General features: G+C 39.9%; 3 protein-coding genes across 3 annotated transcripts; all 3 read right to left on the bottom strand.

The window, feature by feature from the left end:
• Window positions 1-442: 442 nt before the first annotated feature.
• On the bottom strand, window positions 443-1626 carry hoxd4a (homeobox D4a). Its single transcript, XM_079231273.1, has 2 exons — window positions 1159-1626; window positions 443-769 (listed from the first exon to the last, which is right to left on the bottom strand). Exons 1-2 carry the CDS (start codon window positions 1565-1567, stop codon window positions 474-476), a joined length of 705 nt encoding a protein of 234 aa, XP_079087399.1. The 5' UTR covers window positions 1568-1626; the 3' UTR covers window positions 443-473.
• An 11607-nt stretch (window positions 1627-13233) lies between these two features.
• On the bottom strand, window positions 13234-14838 carry hoxd9a (homeobox D9a). The gene is made up of 2 exons (XM_079230835.1): window positions 14218-14838; window positions 13234-13745 (listed from the first exon to the last, which is right to left on the bottom strand). Exons 1-2 carry the CDS (start codon window positions 14789-14791, stop codon window positions 13501-13503), a joined length of 819 nt encoding a protein of 272 aa, XP_079086961.1. The 5' UTR covers window positions 14792-14838; the 3' UTR covers window positions 13234-13500.
• Window positions 14839-16447: 1609 nt separating this feature from the next.
• hoxd10a (homeobox D10a) lies at window positions 16448-18603 on the bottom strand. Its single transcript, XM_079230663.1, has 2 exons — window positions 17841-18603; window positions 16448-17099 (listed from the first exon to the last, which is right to left on the bottom strand). Exons 1-2 carry the CDS (start codon window positions 18586-18588, stop codon window positions 16831-16833), a joined length of 1017 nt encoding a protein of 338 aa, XP_079086789.1. The 5' UTR covers window positions 18589-18603; the 3' UTR covers window positions 16448-16830.
• Window positions 18604-21545: the final 2942 nt, after the last annotated feature.

The following is a 21545-nucleotide window of genomic DNA, read 5'->3' as shown; positions in this document are numbered from 1 at the left end:
TATAAATTGTGCATTAAAAGTGAGGCTTGAATAGTAAGATAAACTGAAATAACCTTTGTGTGTGCGTGTAATTTGAACCAAGGGCTTTCCTGCTCTGAATAAAGATGTCAGTCTTTAAACCAACGTGAATCCACGTGGGCAGAGCTGCAACACTTTGTTTAAATCCATGAAATCAGCCGAGGTTGGCCATTAAATGTCCTCAGGTGGGTCACGTCCAACAAAAAAAAAAAAGAAGAAAAGTTTCTTTCGATGTTCTTTGTGTCTCTTCGAAGAAATTAAAACAATGAAGAACTTTCAAACCTCTCACTCTTACAAAGACTGATTGGTTTTCTGACTCTTGAGTCAACACTGCTGGGGTCTTTGTTAAATAAAAAAAAGGCTAAAAACAACATCAGTCCATGCAAAAGTCAGATGCAACCCCTGTCTTTTATATGTACAGTTTATTTCTAAAGGTGTGCCAGCTTCCTCCTCGCTTATAACGACGTAATATCAGTCTGGTTATCCTTCTGGATGCTTTGCAGATGGCTGGCTGGTGCGGATCTGCCCTTGGTGTTGGGTAGTTTGTGGTCTTTCTTCCATTTCATCCGTCTGTTTTGGAACCAGATTTTAATCTGCCTTTCGGAGAGACAAAGAGTGTGGGCAATCTCAATCCGTCGCCGCCTGGTCAGATACCTGTTAAAATGAAACTCCTTTTCCAGCTCCAAAACCTGCTGCCGGGTGTAAGCTGTTCTGGACCGTTTGGGCTCAGGTCCCGTGTAGTCCGGGTTCACTAGGAGAAAGAAAACAAACAGGAGGAAAAGTCACCAAATGTGGCCAATGCAGCATGCAGGGGGGAGAGAAAAAAAACAATACAACAAGAGGAGTCTCTCTTTACCCGGGGCGCTCAAACTTTGGGAGCATTCACGTGGAAGCGAGAGCAGAAAATAAGGAGTGATTTCTAACTGGATTCCAGCAGATTTAACCACCATTACAACCGGTCAATATGCGTTTTCCGGAGCTTACAGGCGCTCACCTAGCGGCCTATTTCCTGGGCTATAAAAATTTATGACTTGTGTAATTGGCGAGGCCTCTCAAAGACTCCCATAAATATTACACTGAATGATTTCTAAAGCACAGGTCTCAGCTGGTCCATAAGATAAGAATAAGCTGAAAACTCACCATTCGTGATGTGGACTTTCTTCATCCAGGGGTAAACTACTGCAGGCTGCTTGGACTGTATCCCATTCTGGCTCTTTGTGTTTTGCTGCTGTCCACAAGTCCGGGGTCCGGCCACTTGGACCGGGGGCCCCTGCTCAGTCTGTGTGCGTAAAGGGCTCGCGCGGCTGGATCTCTCCTGCACATGACCCCGTGGCTGCTCTGTGGAGTCCTGCACAGTGTTGCAGCTGAAGGGCTCCTCCGTGTAGTTTGGCCGTGGGTAGATCCCTGGATGCTGAAAGTCTGTGTCCTGCGTTGGACTGAAGTAGTCCGAGCCCTGCTCAGGTATATAGTTATTTTGCGAATATTCCTCGCAGGGAGGAAATTGGGGATCCACATACTTAGAGTTCACCATATACGAACTCATGGCCATTAATTTCTGAAGGTAGAAAATACTAATTTTTCTCGAGTTGTCTTTTTTTTCCTCCCTCCATAAAGCCCTCCTACTTGGTGTCAACTGAATAAAGTTAGCGAACCATGTGACCAGATCGGCCAATAGAGGTGATGCTGGTCCATAAACGGGTAAACATACAACTAAAAGCAGATTGTATATGACTTAAGATGCTCCACAATTAGACCCCGGATGCAAAAAAAACAAAACAAATACTGCACAGAAAAATCGACGTGTACATTTTGATAATAAAAAGACATGCTGGAAAAAGAAGAAAAAAACACAACCATAATTCCAACCTTATATTTAACTTTAAGCTGATATATTGTGAAGACACAGGAAACACTGACTGTCGGGTATTTTCTATCCTCACAAATATAAAAAAATATATCTGTTTCTAAGGACTAACTTGAAGGCATGGTGCTCAACAGAGAAACCAACAAAAGATACAAAAAGCCCCTCGGCATAAAAGCAGCGAATAATGACTGAGGACAAGTGATGGACACTGTCTTTGTCAAGGAGGGGTCATCGAAAAGTTACACGAATCTCATCACTTCATCTGCTCCCATCCCTTTGAAAAAAAAAAGCCGTCCCGGGCGCCTATTGGCCAGCAGCAGCAGCCTTTGGGAATCAATAATGCAGAGACACAAGCGACCAAAAAGGAGGAAGAAGCTACAGCTGGAATGTGCTGTGGGTTTCTTGAGTAAATCCATGTGGTATTTCATTCCAACACACATACATGAGTATGATTATGTTTGTTTTCATGTGAAACACGTTGCGTCAGATTTCCTTGACGTCTCTAGAGTTTCAGTGTGCCCTGAGCGCTTCTCGTGAAGTATGTGGTGTTGTCAGATAGACTCTCATTCATAAACCAACACTGTCACTGTAGCATCTGAGAGCACGCCGGGCAACACGCGCGTGCTAATATGATGGGAAAAAAGTCGTTTTGTCGAAGTTTTTTCATCGACCATATACTCCCCTAGGATCGAATCTGTGATTGTGGTTTTATCACACAAATTCGGTTCTACAGGGTATATATAGACGACGGCGAGCGACTCCACTGTTAGCAAACCACAGCACTTTATTTATGGGGATTCAGCCAAACAACATGAACGAGGCTAAGGAATAATCACAACCACATGAGGTGAAACCCTGTGAAGAAGTTCTAATACAGGCTATAATAATAAAAGTGTCGAAATATAACTATTTTTTCTCTCTCAGTAAACCAGCTTTTTCTTTTGTTTCGATGTTTTTCTTTAAATGTGTTCATTTGGTACAATCATCTCCTTGAGTTCAGATCAAAAGTCATGTCATAGGCAGCTTCTGTAAACAAATAATTCAAAAAAAGAAAGGACGAAAGAACACCGTATAGGCCTACAGGCTACCTCTATCCAGGGGCATTCCTGTCCATTTAAGCGCCATGACAAGCAAAAGACACTGATAATAATATGAGGCAGCATCTCAGGTCAGCTGTCTTCTTCCCTCCATCACAGCCCAAGTTCATGATTAGAAAAAAACACCTCCTTTAAATAACATAAATAACGTTTCACTTTAGTAAGCTGTCGCCTCATAATCAAAGATAAGCATTGGTCAGATAAGGCAATATAAGCTCATCAACAGATAACCATTAGGCTAGAAAGAGCAACTTATCACCACTGCCTTTAAAGATGAGACTGGAGGCCACGGAGGTCAAACAAAATCATTTACAAACTTATCCAAAAGTTCAATTATTTTCGGTCCTGCTGACAGCTCAAAGGGAGCAAAAGTTTACCAATTCCCCGCCATCCATTAATTAAACCGCATAGGCAGCTACTGCAAGATATCTTACAAATGAATTAAAGCTGACAATGATGGAGATGGGCTTGTTATTTTCCTAAAAGACCAGAATCAGCAAAAACAAGAAATAAATAAAATAAAATCCAAGCACACTAAATCAATATTGTACGAATGAATTGCATTAAAATATTTGGCCTATATCAACCAGAGAATGTATAATGTTATGGCACCTGCACGTGACGCTTTTTCCAAACATTTAGATTATTATTAAATATTTGTTTTGAATAGTAGGTCAAACGTGACACTGGGAACACGTGACACTTCTCGAAAGGCTTGATTAAAGATTGGGCCAGACATTCACGGATTGGGCCTTTTTCCTGGATGAAGTCGTTTTGTTTAATGTAATGTTTTGGTCACGATTCCAGCTGGATTCATGTTGACAAGTTGAAAGTTGCAATACAGGCCTTCAAAATGTGGGAATAAAACCGATAAAGGAAGAAATGAGAAATTAACTCATTTCTACATCTCTTAATACGAAGTAAAGATGATTGTTATATCGCAGATATTACATATTCGTTTCAACCACAGTTAAAATGTACATTTTAAAATCTTTGAAAGATCGTTCTTGCACTTTACATTTCAGGATTAGTGAGACAGCCTGACCTGTCTTTCACCTTCCCTGCTATCCTTCAGACGGGTCAAAGCCGAGAATCACAACAAAAGGATGATAAAGTCAGCGTTTTCTGGCAGCTTGTGTTAAACGAAAGGCTAACTAGTTCAGCTGGGCTGGTTTTTACTGACAATAACACGGTTTTGATACTAAAAAGTTACATTTTAAGCGATTAATAGCAAGAGAAAACATAAGGGCCCATTAATCTAATTTCCGGGTGAAGTAAGGGAGCCTTTGTTCAATGATTAAAGAACAGAAAACACTTACATTTCCTGTCAACTTTGTATTAAATATTATTTAACCATTATTAGGTAAGTGTACAATGATTGAAGAAATTGTTAATTTGAAGGCCCGCATAAGAAAAGCATTAAGGCCTACAGTGAATAAAGCAGCAGACACATAATGTGAAAATGAAAAATTACAATTCGTATATAAAACGTTTTAAAAAAAGTGTATTGTCCTTGAAATTGTTTCCCAGTGGAATCTTTACAAACTTTGGTGACAACAGGTTGATCTCTCCGCCTCCAAGTGAATACGAATCCGAAAGCGATCAAATAACTATAACATGGCAGTGAATCAGACCAACAACATGAATAACACCATCCGAAAAAGCATCGATTGCGTCTTAAGAGGTTTAAACCCAAACCCAGCTCAGTAATAAGATTAAACACGATTTCCTCCCAGCATTATAGCTCTCATGGTCGTCTGAGCGCGCACTGCTGCCGCTTTTAGAGGCAGGAAACAGCACAGAGCATATGCGCGTGACATCACACGCCCATACCGAGCATAATGATAAAACAGCTTACCACAGAGACCGTAACACATGGCACACCGCGGAACAAACACATCCATGTTGGAGGGAAAAACCGCCTGTTACGAGCTCCCTTCCAATTCCAGCTCCAATCCAAACCATCTGCACGCTCTTTCTAATACACAATGAGAATTATATTTTGGCTTGTCAAGTCCCGGGCCATAAAACAAACTTTAATGGCATCACGTGTTTCCTCACAGCCACTCACAACACTGCGCAGGCCCATAAATAATCCTCAAAGTTGCACTTACTCAATAACGGCGATTACACTGATGTGCACTGAGGAAAAGTCGGAGAAAGGAGGAAGCTGGGAGGTTGGATACTAACCGCCATATTAGAAATGGGAACAGAGGTGCACTGCGACAAAAAATAAAATACTTTATTTTATATTGTAGCTATTTGCGGGCCTACAAGTCAGGTGTACATTTCTTAAACAATCAACAAAGTCTGATGATGGGTCTCTGACTATTCATTTTAATAATCGTATGACCTTTTCTCCACTTATTTAAGTCAAGAATGTCATGTTGTATCGCTCCTTTACCGAAAATACCTACTTTTACAGTTTTACTGAAACCTCTTGACCTCTAAAGTGTGAACAAAAACCTGCATCACTGATGTGCTCAAGTACACTTTTCTCCCAAATGAACCTGACAATATGTCTGATGTCATTCATTCTTCCGGGCCAATCCCAGAGTGCAGAGCGCTTTGCTCCTCCTCTCCTCTCCCTGTGCTGCAGAAAGCTTCAGGGCTGATGCTGCTGAGGTTTGGACGGCTGCCACTGTGGGGCAGGTATGATAAATGGAGGGGCATCAAATCAGAGGCTTGTCACTTTTTACATGCATGTCGTCATAAAAAGTTATTTCCCTGACGATAATTTAAAGGGTAACCCCGGTGTGACCTGCGTGTTCGAGCTGCACTCACATATTCCCTGCTGTTAGTTGGCACGATGCTTTCTGTGGTGTAATGGCGTGCGTGCAGTTTTATGCATATCAATTAAGTCATTTATTTACAGCTCCGTCAACTTCCTTAAAGACCGTTTCCTTCATCATCAGCATCAGCAGCATTACCATCATGGGGAGGATGCCATGCACACACTGTCGTGACGCTCAATGATCTGCGTGAAAGTGCTTAAACAGTTCCATCGACTCAAGTGGTCTCTGGTTACAAAGCATCACTGTGCTGTCTAATAAACTAATGGCAATAAACAAGTGGTTTGCTGTAATTCACTGCATGGCTCTATAACAATCATTCACAGCTCCAAATGCAGCATCAAAGCAGCAGATCTCAGTTAATAATACGGGCCAAAACAAAGGCACGTTTTCTGACATACAATTCTCCAAAACCACTTTCAAAAAATGAAACCACATCACGTGACCACGTGTCTGGTCCAATCAGCGAGCGCGGGAACCTGCTCTCGAGAGACTGCTGAACGGGCGCAGAGAGGCTGACTGTTGGGCAACAGCGCCTTCTGCTGGCATTTTATCGGCTGCCCTCTTTTCCACAGCAACACATATTCAATTAAACTGGCAAGGAAGTTCCCCTCATCATGTGTGGGTCAAATGTGCAAGAACGAGGACGAAATTGCACTTTGCAAATGCTAATTAGTTTATTCCAATTGTCGTCTCTTAAAACAAGTTGGCTGAAGCAACTTGATTCGAGACTTTGACTTGATTGAATTCTTCAAACAAACAAAATTGAATTTGGTAGAATTAGAATCGACCAAAAATCAGTGTCCTTGATTTTTGAAACATAAATGTAGACTGAAACGAGTGCCAAGCAAATAAAGGACCCGGTATGCAGTGTATAGCTGTTATTACTTATGAAGCAGGTACAACTAAATACACTTGCTGTTCATGATTACGGTGATAATTTTTTTTTTCTAGTGGAAAACCAAACAAAGAAAAGAAAAGTAATACAAAAAGTCTTTAGCTTGCATGTAACTTGATATAAAGAAGCGTTTGTTTTCACACAATAATCCCAAAAAATATTATATTGTAACCACGTGTCCTCGGGATTTAAACAAGGGTGAAAAGGGAAAACCACATCCATTCATGGAAACTGTTTTTGTTTAAATGCGTGCAGAGCTTGCAGTCAGACATTGTCCTACACAATTATATATAACTATCCCAGAAATCATGTAAGCTTTATGCCCATTGTCAAATTGGAAAACCCCAGAGTGAAGCCATGTCTCATTTGCAGGATTCTACTTGTGCTCGTCTTCCAGGGTCCATTTTGCCGCATTGCAGTAGGGCTGTAAATACTTTCGCAGCTGCCTGTCAGCCAACAGTGAAATACTGTCTTTGTTCACGTTGGCCCCATCTCCAGGCAGCTGAAGACGCCTCTGAAAACTCTACTTCTTCTGCAGGCTTGCATATGTGGAATAGCAAGGCAGATTTCTTCTGTGTCGCATTTTTAGCAAGTGACCAGCATGTGGAAATATGTCAGATCAATGCAGATGTTCTGGCAGCTAAAGATATTCAAAATGATAGAGCTTTGGCTTCATAAATAGAGGAATATGTATTTTTTTTTTGTAAAGGCAATACGCTACTTCCAACTGAAAACGAAATGTACAATGTTTGGTTCCATAAGCTTTTCTCTAAATCGGGGGACTGAACTCAGTGATGAGCATCAACACATACTGGCACATCATCATCATCATCATCATCATCATCATCATCACTGACTTTAAACACGAGCTGTATTTCTGCAGAATAATATTGAATTTGAAGGTGTGAAAACATTTAATAATCTGGGTGTTCATTTCTTAAAATATTACTCTTTGATTCGTGCAGTATAACAGCAGGATACTCACATATTCCATCAATACTAACACTATTAGCCACATTTTCTGCATTTAAAGTTCATACAAATATTTGTTCCAACATGTGAAATAAACAAATAGCATGAGAGCCATAACCCTGCTGCTAATTTACATGAATATTGACATCGAAAGCTGTCAAACTTCACATGCAGACATATGAACGTTATTAATAAAGCCATTATTATCACACAGAAGGCTTACCTATAGCCGGGAGGTAATCCATGTTTATTCTGAGAGGTTTACCTATGCAGAGCATTTCGATAGAGCAGTGAAGAGCCAGTGCTGCTTGCTGTGTGCATGAAGAGGTCAGACGTGTAGAAAGTTGAAACGCTCCTCGTGTCATCCTGGAGAATGAGCAGCCCCGTGCTGCAAATATGTTGATCAGACGTTTACGAATGCAATATTTTAGAAAGCCGACCGTGGCGTATCGGTTGGAGCGCCATTGACGCTGAATGCAGTGGGAAAAAAAATCGCCTGGGAAATCAGGAAAAGAGCCATGAAGACGTTTGCCTCTCACACATGACCAGTGGCATCCAATGACAGGCGATGGAGGCACATAAAAAGGTCTATTGCCAAGTTGTAAATTGTCCTCTCACAAAAAGGAATTTCGACTGCAGCAGTTCTCTCCATCTTTGTGCATAATAGCAGAAGCCCCTCCACAAACAAGCGGGTTTCTACGTGCTTTTTGCTTCTATCACTCAACCAGAAAATAGTGCAAAAGAGCAATTAGTCTAGTTTTAGCTTCATCATAATACATAATACATCATATAATATAATACATAATTCGTTCATTAAAAAAAAGAGGAAGAAAATACTATGTAAAACTAGTCCATTTTATTTGGATATATGGAAAATCATGTTGACGCAATGTTTGATTTGCTCAAGATGAATAATTTGATATACGTTTATATTGGAAATGAGTGAGGTAGTTTTTTTGCGCATTAAAAGACGATATCAAGAGTATTTTTTTGTCTTTAATTTTTTCTTTTTCAGTTAGGGGTCTATATATATTCACCAAATGTTAACACAATTCACGTTATAAAACCAGCTGTCTTATTATGCCTACTTATAACTAATTTTGGTTTCTAAATTAAGAAAAATACATGTAAATTAAAAGTATGCTTTTTAAAAATGGTCTATCACATTGGCCTTAAGGCTGCTAAATTATTGTTCTATACGACGAAATATGTTTTGAATTGTGTGGCTAAATATTAAAACCTCCCAACACTTCCATGTTTACAATTCTGCAGCAAAAGAGAATTTCTTTCATCTCAGTCTTGTTCTTCTGGCATGCCAGACTCTACTGTGCGATTTATAGTCAGGCTCGGCCTCTAGTTTCCTTTGTGTGTGTGTGTGTGTGTGTGTGTGTGTGTGTGTGTGTGTGTGTGTGTGTGTGTGTGTGTGTGTGTGTGTGTGTGTGTGTGTGTGTGTGTGTGTGTGTGTGTGTGTGTGTGTGTGTTGCACAACTAGACTTGGACATTATTGTAACTCTAGACCAGTATATAGTCCATTGGGAAAAGGTCAGTCAGATCCGGATTATCATCGCTTTAGTTTCGGAGATGCAGGACTCATCCTGCTTTTTTCCTCGAGGTCCCTGCTGGTAAGAGAGTCGCCTCGTTGGTGGTGGACCAATGCACACTAAATGAATGATGGAGAGCCAAAGACTAATCTAGCTCCCTCACATTGTCCATTTCCTTTGATTAGGGAAAACCAATGGTGTCTGCCACGTCCGTTAGTCTAAGAGCTGTGCACATCAAATAGTTAAACGTGCACATAAAAACACAAACCCGTGTAGTTAGTTGGTTGGTAGTTATTTAGATATTATATATGTGGTGTCATAATAAAGGAAACAAGACTTCAGCATTACCCTCCACTGCTTTAGCTTTAAAATCCTGACCTATTGAAAAAAAGGAACCTATAAATACATGGGGTCATCGTGGATGGTGATGTTGAGGTGGTGTGCTATACTTTACACACAGCTGACACATTGTTAGGAATAATAAAGATGTGTCAACCATGTCTCACGTCTCACATTAGCAGGTCTGCAGGCTGCAGATTAATTTAGTCTTTGCTTGCTTCCGGTTTTCTCTTAGTATTATTATAATGTATCCAGTTTAAGAATTGAAAGTCAATAAGCGTCCTTTTATATCAGTTCTAGGTTAAGAAAGCATCCAAGCAAATCGTCCAGCTCAGATAATTCGCTATATGCGAGTTGAAATTTTGAATTAAGAAATTAAAACAACTGATTGTTCAGAAAGCGATGGAAAAAAAGTGTGACACGTGTTTAAAGATAGAGGTTCAAAATAGGTTTTGCTATAATGTGACGTCATTCACTAAATGTATGGTCTACTTTGATGACACAACATTTAGGCCGTATGTCTAATTCATAGGAAATTAACCCAAATACGCAGAGGCTGTTCTATGTTGTTGGTTTCACTGACCATTTCAGTGTTGTGATGATCTGAGGCGGTGAACAAAATCAAAATCGGTCATAAAAACTGACATTATCATAGTCTGCTTAATAATGACACGTGGGCACGTGACCAAAGGCTCTGCACGCACATAGCCCATGATCCAACGCCACATTGTTGCATCGATGTTTCATTATGTGGTCCTCCTCTTTATCTCCAGAACATCACACACACACACATACGCACACACACCACACACACACACACACACACACACACACACACACACACACACACACACACACACACACACACACACACACACACACACACACACACACACAAAGTTCAACTATTGTTTTTGTTCGTGGATAGGAGACAATATGGCGTAGATTTGACGTATTGGCTGTGGTGGGACTTAGTAGATTTACTCGAGTACAAGTACAAATGTGAGGTACTTGTAACATATACTGTATTTGATGTCATGCTGCTTTAGAGGGAAATATGTTTATTTTTACTCCATTTATCTGACAGCTTTGATTATTTTGCAGCATCAGGTTTTATAAGTTAAATCATATGTTTTGTAGCCAATATGTTAAATAAAGGAAACAATATATAAATACATAAAATACTTAAAATCAGCTCCACCTCGGCCAACTGCAACAGTAAAGTGCGAATTATATGCATCAGTAATAATGACAATAATACAAGGTAATTAGTAAAATAATCACAAGGATAATTTTTTAACATTATGACTACTTTTACTTTTGATGCATATTGGTTATGTTGCCTACTTATATTTCCTTCCAGGACATTCTCAATACGTTCTATACCACTGTCTAGGTTTGACAAGAGATATAATGAAGGTCACACACACACACACACACACACACACACACACACACACACACACACACACACACACACACACACACACACACACACACACACACACACCCTTAAACTTGTACACGTTTTATACTTTCACATGTGACTTTGAGGAACTGTTTTGGAAGAATACGAACATAAGTGTGTTCCCAATCGGTCAGAAACAGCTCATTTCCATATAGCTCCTATACTCCACACTCCAGCATTGCATGTATATATATACGAAGCAACACGGCCTCTGCTCTAACATGACTGTAGCTAATGACAAGAGTGAAGTTGAGTTTAGCTGACCCTCACTATATATAACGGCAAAGCTTATTGCGTGTGAACAGCGTATAGTCACGGAGTCATATATGTTGTTTAACAAAGAAGCTGAACGTCGTCATTGTGGGGTCAAGTTTCCTGTTTCCAGCCGTGCAGTCTTCAGTCCACTGGACTCCTCACATTGTCACATGTGACACACAATATGTATGTTTATATATATATATATATATATATATATATATATATATATATATATATATATATATATATATATATATATATATATATATATATATATAAACATACATATTGTGTGTCATATATATATATATATATATATATATATATATATATATATATATATATATATATATATATATATATGACAGAAACAATTTGAGCATTGTTAGGGGAAAATATCGGGCAGTGTTGCGGTTATGCTGCAGTCATTGACTAATTCGCTGCTACGACGTAACGTGTTAAATTAGATGAAAGGGGGATATGGCCATTGAATGGGAAATGTATGGAATGCATTTCCTAAAGTGGGCTGTAGCTGTAGCTTTTTCTTCTGTTAATTATGAGGAACTAAGACTGCTCCTTTGCTCTATATCTATTAAAATGGTCTCCTCTTTTGAGCAAATAGGACGTGTTGCTGAGATATTGGGTCTTTCCGATATGCAACTGTAAAAAGAAGAATGCTATTTTCGTCTAAAAAGGACGAAACGTTGTATGTTCTATTATCAGTGATTCAAAACTGGACTTTCAGATGGCATGTGCTGTCTTGCCAACATGCTCTAGCTGGAGATGAATTCTGCATCTGACTCTGAGACTAAAAGACCAATATCGCCCTCTAGCGCTCTCATTACTTTTGCAATGAAGCACTGGTCCAGCAGAGGTAAACAGAGTGTGTTTAGTTCTGCATAATTCAGGGATATCCATTAGCTTTAAAACAAATAGTGAATTTAAAAAGAATGTTATTAATTTGCTAAAATTTAAGAACAATTTAAAACAATTAAGATGTATTTACTTTCAAGTGGTATAGAAGAAGAAATTGTCTTTTATTAATCCCCCTTGGGGAAATTCTTCTCTGCATTTGACCCATCCTTACTTCTGATGTCAAATTAGGACACGTTGGTTTTACATGTCAATATAGAATAAGAAGGTTAAACAGCATCGGACACCAGTAAAGTGGCGTCGTTTCCCATCAGTGGGAAGTGCACTATAGGAATAAACGTGACCATTAAGCTGGGGGTGATTTCCTCTAAAACAATTCATCGACCAGACACCCTGGAAAAGTGTCTACATTCTGTTGGTCAGCAACAGACACGAATGCCCCAGAAAAAGGGGATTTCAAAGGAGAGTATAATTACTGGCCAGGGCCATAAACTCATTTAGGCCAGACGTCTAGCCGTTTCTATAGCTTTATTGGACCGCGTCTCTTCCTGCTTTAAAGTCATTATTCGTACAAGTTGGACAATAAATTGGAAATCCGCCGCAACACCTCTCGTCGTATCGTAAACACTTTATGACTTGTTCTTCTATACGTTTCAAATCCACAGTTGAAAGTTAAATTCAACATACAAAATGTAACCTTTAAAGAATTAAATAGCGATTTTAATCAAATAAATGTAATGTGTTGGCTGCAAGAAAAGTGTATACACAGTGGCACACTATAAGGGTTTAAATTGTGTATCCTATTTGTTCAAATTGTGCGGCTAAAAAACATTATAGTGCAGTCGTTTGAAAATAAAAAAGCTCGGGGGGATATTTTCGATATTTAAAAAAAGCTAATTGCGGAAAGGAAATAAACCAGAGAAACGTGTTAAATGCATTAAATGAAAAGACTAATGTGTTAGACTAAATGGAACATTTGCAAAAGCAAAATGCACGCCTTTGTTTTTCCTTCACACATATTAAGGCGACAATTTCAAGGTAGACGTCTCGGAGGGTTTAGTGACGCTGTATGTGTGCCAACCGACAACAGACAGCAGTCATGCAGCTGTGAAAATGTTTTATATACAACTCCAAATTCTTAACAACTACACGCATTACACAGACACGTTTCCTACTGACAAGGGAGGCTCAACAAATCTGACAAACTTGCTCTTGCGTTTCAGAGAAATGCAAAACAGAGGAAAATATCAGATGCATCAGTATTTGACGGATCCAGCAATATTACTACAGGGTCTAAAAAAAATGGCTACCGATGCTCCTAAAATGAATTTAATTGTTCAGATGGCTTCCTGTGTACAAATGTGTCAAAGGGCAGCGATTTCAAAGCAGCTCTCTGCCGCTCCTCTCTCTGTTCATCTTCTTCATCTTCATCCTCCTGTTCTGGAACCAGATCTTCACTTGTCTCTCGGTTAAGCTGAGTATGCGGGCCACTTCGTAGCGTCGGTCTCTTGTCAGATACATGTTGTAGAGGAACTCCTTCTCCAGCTCTAAAGTCTGATATTTGGTGTACGGGCATCGCTTCTTTCTCGTGGAGCGCGCGTGAATCCAGTTTGCTGCAGGGTTGTCTGAAACACAGATACAAGGAAATACACAGTTTTATCCTTTTAACCTGCACTATATTATTATCACATTGGGGTTTGCGAAGCTGTGAGGACACATGCTGTTTATAGGAAGTAAAAAGCAAAATGACAAATTGTTTAATTTGATAAACAAGCCACACATATTGCTATTTAAGGCCATATATGCTTTCTATTATTACTGGTAGGAAAGAACATAACATCATTATATATCCCTAAAGTCCAACTCGGGTAAAATCTCATTAAAAAGGAGCAACGTGTTTGTATTTGGGGTGTCCTGTGACATTCACATACACTTCAGGATCCTCTGTAATAATAGCAGGGCGGGTTTTTCCCCTTCCCGAGCCGAGCTATAGTAGCCTACGAGACACTTTTATAGGTTAGTAAAACCTCCATCTTCACTCCCAGCTCGCTCAGTTCTTACGGTTGTAAATCAGGTTCGGCTATTTCGTTTACTTACTTGGGTCAAGTTGTGGTTTCTCCTCTTTGGGCTCGCTGTGGATCGAAAGTTCACTTCCACTGAGCTCTTTGGTCGCTTTTTCCTGACACTCCGATACTCCACACGCGAACTCCCCGGCGAGCGGCCGAGCATCTGCCTCCAGCGCGCCGTCCTCTGCGGCTTTCGGCGGCAGGACCTCCGGTTTTGTTCCGTACGAGGAGCGGCTGCTGGAGTGAAATCCGGCGAACGAAACGTGGTTGGAGATGGGGTCCATCCAGGAGCGGACGCCCACATATCTGCCGTCCGAGGCGGGGAGATGCGGCTGGTGGTGGTGGTGGTGGTGCATGTACGGGTGGTAAATCCCCTGCGGGTGAACCGAGGACCAAGACGAGGAGAAAACGGCGGACTTTGGTGCAAAATGGCAAGAGGAGAAGTCGGCGTTGTCCCCGGCACCTGGCGGCCTCGGGGTCACCGTGTGCGGAGCCGGAATAAAGCGAGCCCCGTACGCGTCCTCCGGCTCCTGCCCCATGATAGCGTCCACATAGCAGTTACTGAGAGTGCCACTGGAAGACATTTTTGATCTCTTCCTACTCATATAATAAGGGTTGAACTGTTACGGGAAGCGTCCCTCTATGAACAATCATAGTATTTTTGCTGGCCTGCATCTACGGGGATTGGTTACATGGATCACGTGGTCATATTTACCAATACAGCGAGTAAATCAATCCCTGCCCTTGCTCTCTTTTCTCCGTCAGGTTTAATTTAGCTTTTCGTTTCACATATAATAAAAAAAGAATCATCAGAGGTGAATGAGGGAGGAAATCGCTCAGATGAATGCAAATATCTTGTTTTTTTGTGTGTTTTTCTTTTCTTTTCGTGCAACAATAAGCATCTGAAAAATGGGAATAAGACATATTCATCTACAAACAGTCTTAATGTTGGAGAAAACTCTCCTAATATCATCCTGATACCCCCAATGCTTGTAAAATGCTTTATAGACTTACAGAGTCCTCGTAAAATAGATGTAATAACATGTTGTAAAATAACAGAAGCCATTTCCGTTCACAATGCGGTGTATCCTTGCTTGTTATTCGGCGACTAAACATTTTTCTGGGTTAGCCTATATTTGAAACGCTAAACCGGAAACGGCAGTTGTGAAATTATTGTATTCATTCAAAGGAGGGTAATAATGTCTTTATGCATCAATAAATGTTTTATGAGGTGCGTGTGATTATACATGCCGTCAATAAAAGAAACAGAAAAACAGGCTTGGAGAAGTCCGTCTGTGTGTTGCTGTCTGAAAGGTGTGAGATCATTCTAAATATCTACACTTTTTTAGCAGAATTTAACATTTTAACTTCTTTAAAAAAAGAGAGAGTTAAGGTTGACCTTCAAAAGTGTTCAAGATCTAGGTCAGATCCGAAGACTGGATCAGACTGACAGTGGCATGTGATTTCATCACCGATAATCATAAAATAGTTATTCTGGACAATGAAAATGTATTCTCACTACAGTTAAAAGTTATTCTGGCCAATTAAAATACATCCAACGCTACTGGGGCCTGTGTGGCACAGAAGGAAGGAAGAGCCGAATCGTGTCAGTGAAACTGTGCTTGACCATAACAAAGCACGTCTTAGTGCTTGTATCCTGGTAGTTTAGTCAAAAAGTGAAGTGAGAATATAAATGTTTATTTCATTACATGACCTCCGCCTCTCTGCGTCGCTCTGCTGCACTGGTTGTGGGACATTTTGTGTTATCTTGGTTTGATTTTATGTTTTGTGCTTACTTTCACAAATATCAGTCTCTAGTTTTCAGTTTGTCTTCGGGGAGCTGGAATGCCATTAAAGACATGTAATAACAGGCAAACTATTGTTTAATAACAACTACAATCCGCATGTATTAAAATCCACGAACTACATGTTTGAATTTAAGCTTGTTGGTTCATCGTCTGCTGCAGTACAACAATGCAGTAATTTAGTCAACTTGAAAACGCATGTGAAACATTTTTGGAACACAAATTATTTTTTGCAGTAAAGTGCAACAGTCTCGTTTAGAAAATGTCTTATTTTTTCCTTTTTGAAGCAGTTTACAGCAAACTAATCGCTGCGTCAGTGCAACAATAGTGCATTTCGACAGTGATATCGCAATGTAGCTGAAGTAATAGTAGACAAGATACTTTAGATTGCACATTTAGAAAAGATAAACAAACACAAAACAAGATTGTTTGACAATTTATTGCAATATACATGCACACACATGCAATAAATTCACAGGTTGACATTGTTTTCCGCCATAGAAACATTTCACTGTTGAGCAAATTGCTAACTGTAAAACAAATGTTGCACTACACTACAATACATGTGCTCTCATGACTGAAAATAACAACTCTTTTCCAAACGCAACACACAAGAACACACACGTCTACTTGCTAAAGGGAAGACATCTATACTTCTCCAATAATTTAAGACCAAAAAGTGTTACCCTGTGATGGAATAAAACAAAATACACGACGAATTGGCTTATATATGGTCACAGTTTCGTTGAAATTACAGATAAACGTCTGATGCCACTGAAGCATCAAACTGAATGTGAGAGGAAATAAAAAGACAGCTATCCACGGACACATGCACGCGCTCACGAAAAGGTGAGGTTTGAGGTCAGTTCTCGGATGCGGTTTTCTCTGTTCATTTTCTTCAGCTTCATCCTGCGGTTCTGGAACCAGATCTTGACCTGCCTGTCGCTCAGGTTGACACCTCTGCTGATCTCTAGGCGGCGCTCTCGGGTCAGATACATATTGAAGAGGAACTCCTTCTCCAACTCCAAGGTCTGGTGCTTCGTGTAGGGACATCTTTTCTTTCTCCCACTTTTTGCATTTAACCAGTTGCTTGTCGGCGGGTTGCACGCTGCAAAAGATTCAAACCATTGACAGCGTTCAGTATTTCAGATTCAGCTTGGACCAACTCACCTGCTGCTTTGGATTTCACCTCTGGGAAATTACACATATTATAAATGTTTTCCCAGAATAAATAACATGCAGGGGATGTTATTAGTCACGTACTAGACACCGCTAATAAAATAGAAATAAAATGAAACCCCCAACCGATCAAACCACGCACAGAAACACATCTTTACACAGCTTGACATGAGATGAAAGACTATTCATTTTCATCACAGTTTTACATGTATTAACATGTTTGATTACATTGTTAAAATTATCAACTTTAAATTAAATAGCAAACACATGTTTGTCATGTTTTAAAGACATGAGACTCAAATATCCTGAATTACTGCAAATGCACCAATTTGAGCAGTTCCTGCAGTGATTACACTTCGCATTTATGCAACCAATATGGCCACGATTTCAGGTTCTGAACCCCGTGCAAGATGCCCAAATATAAGACAACAAAGTGAAATGTTTTTTTTTGATGCACCATACTATAATTTAAATATCTGAGGAAAGAGGGACACAGTCTGCATGCTGCATGGTGAAACCACTCTGTTGCCCATTACTGCAACCTGAGAAAGACTGTCATTAAACATTACGACTTTAGGGTTGTTTGTGTTTTATACTTGGTTTTATGATGCTGGAGCCTTCTCAGCACTGCAGCGACACGAGATAAAAGCTTTCATTGTAGCCAACCCACCTTTCCCTTCCTTCTGCTGCAGCTCCGGGCTGGACACAGAGCCGTCCATATTGCACTTTTTCTCCCCGAAGCTGGACTTGAGGTCCGGGCTTTCTACGGGGACCGGGGTCCTTGAGGTCTCGTGGTTTTGTGGGACGTCCTCGCTTTTCTTTTCCACCTCTGCGAAATGTGAAGGCGCCGATGAGGGCTGCGGTTTCGGGGTGACCCGGCTGAGCTGCGTCAGTGTTTGGGTTGGACTCGGCGGCGCAGGGCAGTAGCTTTCCTGATGTTTCCCATTCGCATAAGTTTGACTCAGTCTGAAATAGCCCGGAACCGGGATCTCAGGACCGTCGACCGGACACGATTCGGAAATAACGTTAGAATAAGCAGGGAGCTCTGTGGAGCTGACTTTGTGTACTCTCTTATCGGAGTACATGCAGCAGTTACTCTCTTCCTTTATGCTCTGTGAAAATGTACAGTTTGACATCTGGTTGGACGGCTGTATTCTGCAGGGTCTATTCGGATCAGTCCAGTTATCTATTTGAGGTATGTACGAGTGGACATTCATGCCCATATTTTGGTGGTTGACCTCTCCTCTTTTGCCGAAAGACGGCAGGAGTCCACAGGTTTGCATTCCGTAAGTTCCCATTTCTGAGCCAGACGGCATGTACATGTTGCTGCTGGAGTAAAAGCTGTCCGACCTGCAAGCCCCAATTAAAGAGTCCACTAAAAATGTGTTTGCCGCAGGAGAGCTGCTGGAAAAGGACATTTTGGGGGGTTAAGATCTTTAGAGGAGAGAGATGTCCTTTGTAAGATGACATATCTAGGAAAAACAATCTCCGCGTAAGTCAGGATGCCTCCCGACCACATGACAAGCCCACCAATGAGATTTGAAAATGGCCTTGAGACGCAGCCTCCTCTCCCTGCGCGCACACACACACACACACACACACACACACACACACACACACACACACACACACACACACACACGCACACACACACGCACACACTAGAACTACGGATGCAGACGTGGTCAACAGCGACACCTACAACACGGACTTGAAACTGGTTTACAGGCTGTGTTCAACCGAACTGAAACAATCACATTTAAGAAGAAGAAGACAAAAAAGAAGACTATTTGAGTTGCATCCGAAAATAGTCCACCTTCATGTGGATCGTAAGTGTGTAACAACTAAAACTCAATTAAATGTTTTCAATGAGTTAAATGCTTCAAAGGATATGCGTGTCTTTGTGTGAGAGACACGAGTGTGTAGTGTGTGTGTACAATGCTGCGTATATGGCGCATAAGTGACTGCAGACCATCTAAGAATGTAAACATCTCTACTAAGTGTATTTTTTTTCAATCAACCATTCATACACAGAGTCCATATATTTGCATAGTTTACAGTCTTGGATATGGTTAAATTACATTAAGAATGATAACAGCAATCACACACACACACACACACGTGCGCACACACACACACACACACACACACACACACACACACACACACACACACACACACACACACACATTGTTAAATATGCTGTTTGCTGTTTCAAGCTTTCATTATTATTATTTTTCCTATTGATATTTTTCTGTTTAACAGCACCAAACTATTCCATGTAAAACAGCCATTTAGGTTCCCTGCTATGTGTCAGCATGACAATAAAAGACCTGGAAGGTAAAATGTTGTCACCATTCACACATTTAAATTGAGAAGCTTCTAGAAGCTCTGTATGCATGAAGGTCAACATCATAACCCTGCAAAGATTTACGATTCAAATAAATTCCACTTAAAACGGATAGAAAACTGGTCCTTTATTATTTGCACAGATTATTAAGCACAATATATTGACATTTTTTCATAGGTATTATCGATCTTGAAAATAAACCCCTGGTGGTGTACAGCCTGGGGATTATTCTACTCAGGGCTCCATTGTTTTAGTCTGCAAGGAAGTCAAATACAAATGTGGTCAACAGTACCTGTTAAACTCAGTGGGGAAATAAAACAATTACGTGAAAATATCCACTGACCGAAAATATGAAGTTAGGCCACACATATCAACGACCCGACAGGTCGTTTGCAAATAAACAAAGCAGTGAATGCAGTTTAAAATAATGATATCTTTGGTATTTATGTGAAAATCTTTAAATAGTCCTAAAACGTATTTGACAGGTTGTGTAGATCCGCCTGGAAGGCTCTTGTATATTTACATTTGGTGGTAAATAAACAAATAGTAGATTATGCAAATAATGAACATCACAGGATTCACAAACAACAAAATAAAGACTCGTTTACCCAAATTTAATCAGTGAATAAGTGCATTACTTTCATACTACGATCGGTTATTTTAATGCAAGAAAAACAAAACATTTAGCCTAAGAGATTTATCTGAAAAAAATGCCACCATTTTGGTTTTAATAATCATAATTCAAATAATACAAATTGTTTTACTGATAACGTTGGTTTAGTTTGCATATCATGTGACGCACAAGGCTGCTTTTTTTAAATTAAATATATTCTTTGAGTATAATCAACAATTCATATAGCACAAAATGTAGACTGCACAAGTACCGTAAAAGTGGAAAACAAATTGGACCTCGGGTTATAATAACAACAATGACAATACTAATAGTAATAATAATAAAAGCAATATTAATACTAGTCTAAGGCAAACATTAGAAGACCCACTTATATTTCAAACATAACGGTATAGCATATACAAAGTAAAACGTATAGCTTGATGGAGTTAAAAATGACACCGATCAGGTTATTATCATTATCATCATCATTATTATTTTTATAGGTTCAGGTAAAAACGTCGTCCTTTTTTGCAGTAACTCTTCTTTTTTTCTAGAAGCAAATAGAGGCAGATAATGAATAATATAATTACGGTTATACAGGAAAGGTGAAGCACATTACGTCAATAATGCTAAATATGGAGTCTCGAGACACATTGCGATGGTGCGTAAAGTTGTGCGGCCTTCAGGTGACAAAGACACGGAGTAAAATGATATTCCTTTAGTTTGTCCTTTCACTTGAACATGACTTGTAAATGTACTTGCCGTCTGAAGACACGGGAGTTGCTCCGTTAAACTGTGCACTAAGTGAAATAAATAGTGTGTATTAATAAGATTAACTGGGCTCATTTTCTTAAAGAATCATAGCCTGTACTGTTAAATGGCTTGATACACAACAATAGGTGGTTTTGGACGTTAAAAAAACTAATAAAAAATACAGGCCTAATCGGTTGAATACACTAAACAATCCAGGCCACTGGGTGCAGTTGGAATTAAAACTAAAATGTAAACAAAACCTGCGTTGAACGGATTATTTCTCCACTGAATGATTTTTATGCAGTTAGAGGATATATTTGGCTGAATTCTGCATCTCCACTCTTAACCAGAGCTGCAAGTCTGCCCTCATGTGGATACACCGAGACTATCTACACAGTTGGTAGAGCACTTTCACTGTAGGAGACGACGACAACCCAATTAAACGCTTAATGAAACCACAGTTTTCTCACGCCTTTTGGGGATATAACCGTGGATGTGATGAACCATAAATGAAATAAACATTAAGCAGCTATTTTTGGTTTTCTGAAACAAGGGGCGCGATTGTTTCTGCATAAAGGGAAATAATCACATGAATGATCAACAAAGTGACTGTTTGTGTGGAATGAATACGTTTATTTACTCCGTTCCTTTGATTACAA

The sequence above is a fragment of the Taurulus bubalis genome, assembly GCF_910589615.1.
Source record: "Taurulus bubalis genome assembly, chromosome: 15".
Lineage (NCBI taxonomy): Eukaryota > Metazoa > Chordata > Actinopteri > Perciformes > Cottidae > Taurulus > Taurulus bubalis.
This window is presented reverse-complemented; position numbering and strand designations above follow the sequence as displayed.

Bases quoted from the DNA above. Each gene is read 5' to 3' on its own strand.
- hoxd10a (XM_079230663.1), bottom strand. From the start codon at position 18,588: ATGTCCTTTTCCAGCAGCTCTCCTGCGGCAAACACATTTTTAGTGGAC. The intron at 17,100-17,840 runs GTGGGTTGGCTA...AATCTTTTGCAG, and splicing joins GCAGCAGAAGGAAGGGAAAG to CGTGCAACCCGCCGACAAGC.
- hoxd9a (XM_079230835.1), bottom strand. From the start codon at position 14,791: ATGAGTAGGAAGAGATCAAAAATGTCTTCCAGTGGCACTCTCAGTAAC. The intron at 13,746-14,217 runs GTAAGTAAACGA...TCTGTGTTTCAG, and splicing joins GAAACCACAACTTGACCCAA to ACAACCCTGCAGCAAACTGG.
- hoxd4a (XM_079231273.1), bottom strand. From the start codon at position 1,567: ATGGCCATGAGTTCGTATATGGTGAACTCTAAGTATGTGGATCCCCAA. The intron at 770-1,158 runs GTGAGTTTTCAG...TCTTTCTCCTAG, and splicing joins GAAAGTCCACATCACGAATG to TGAACCCGGACTACACGGGA.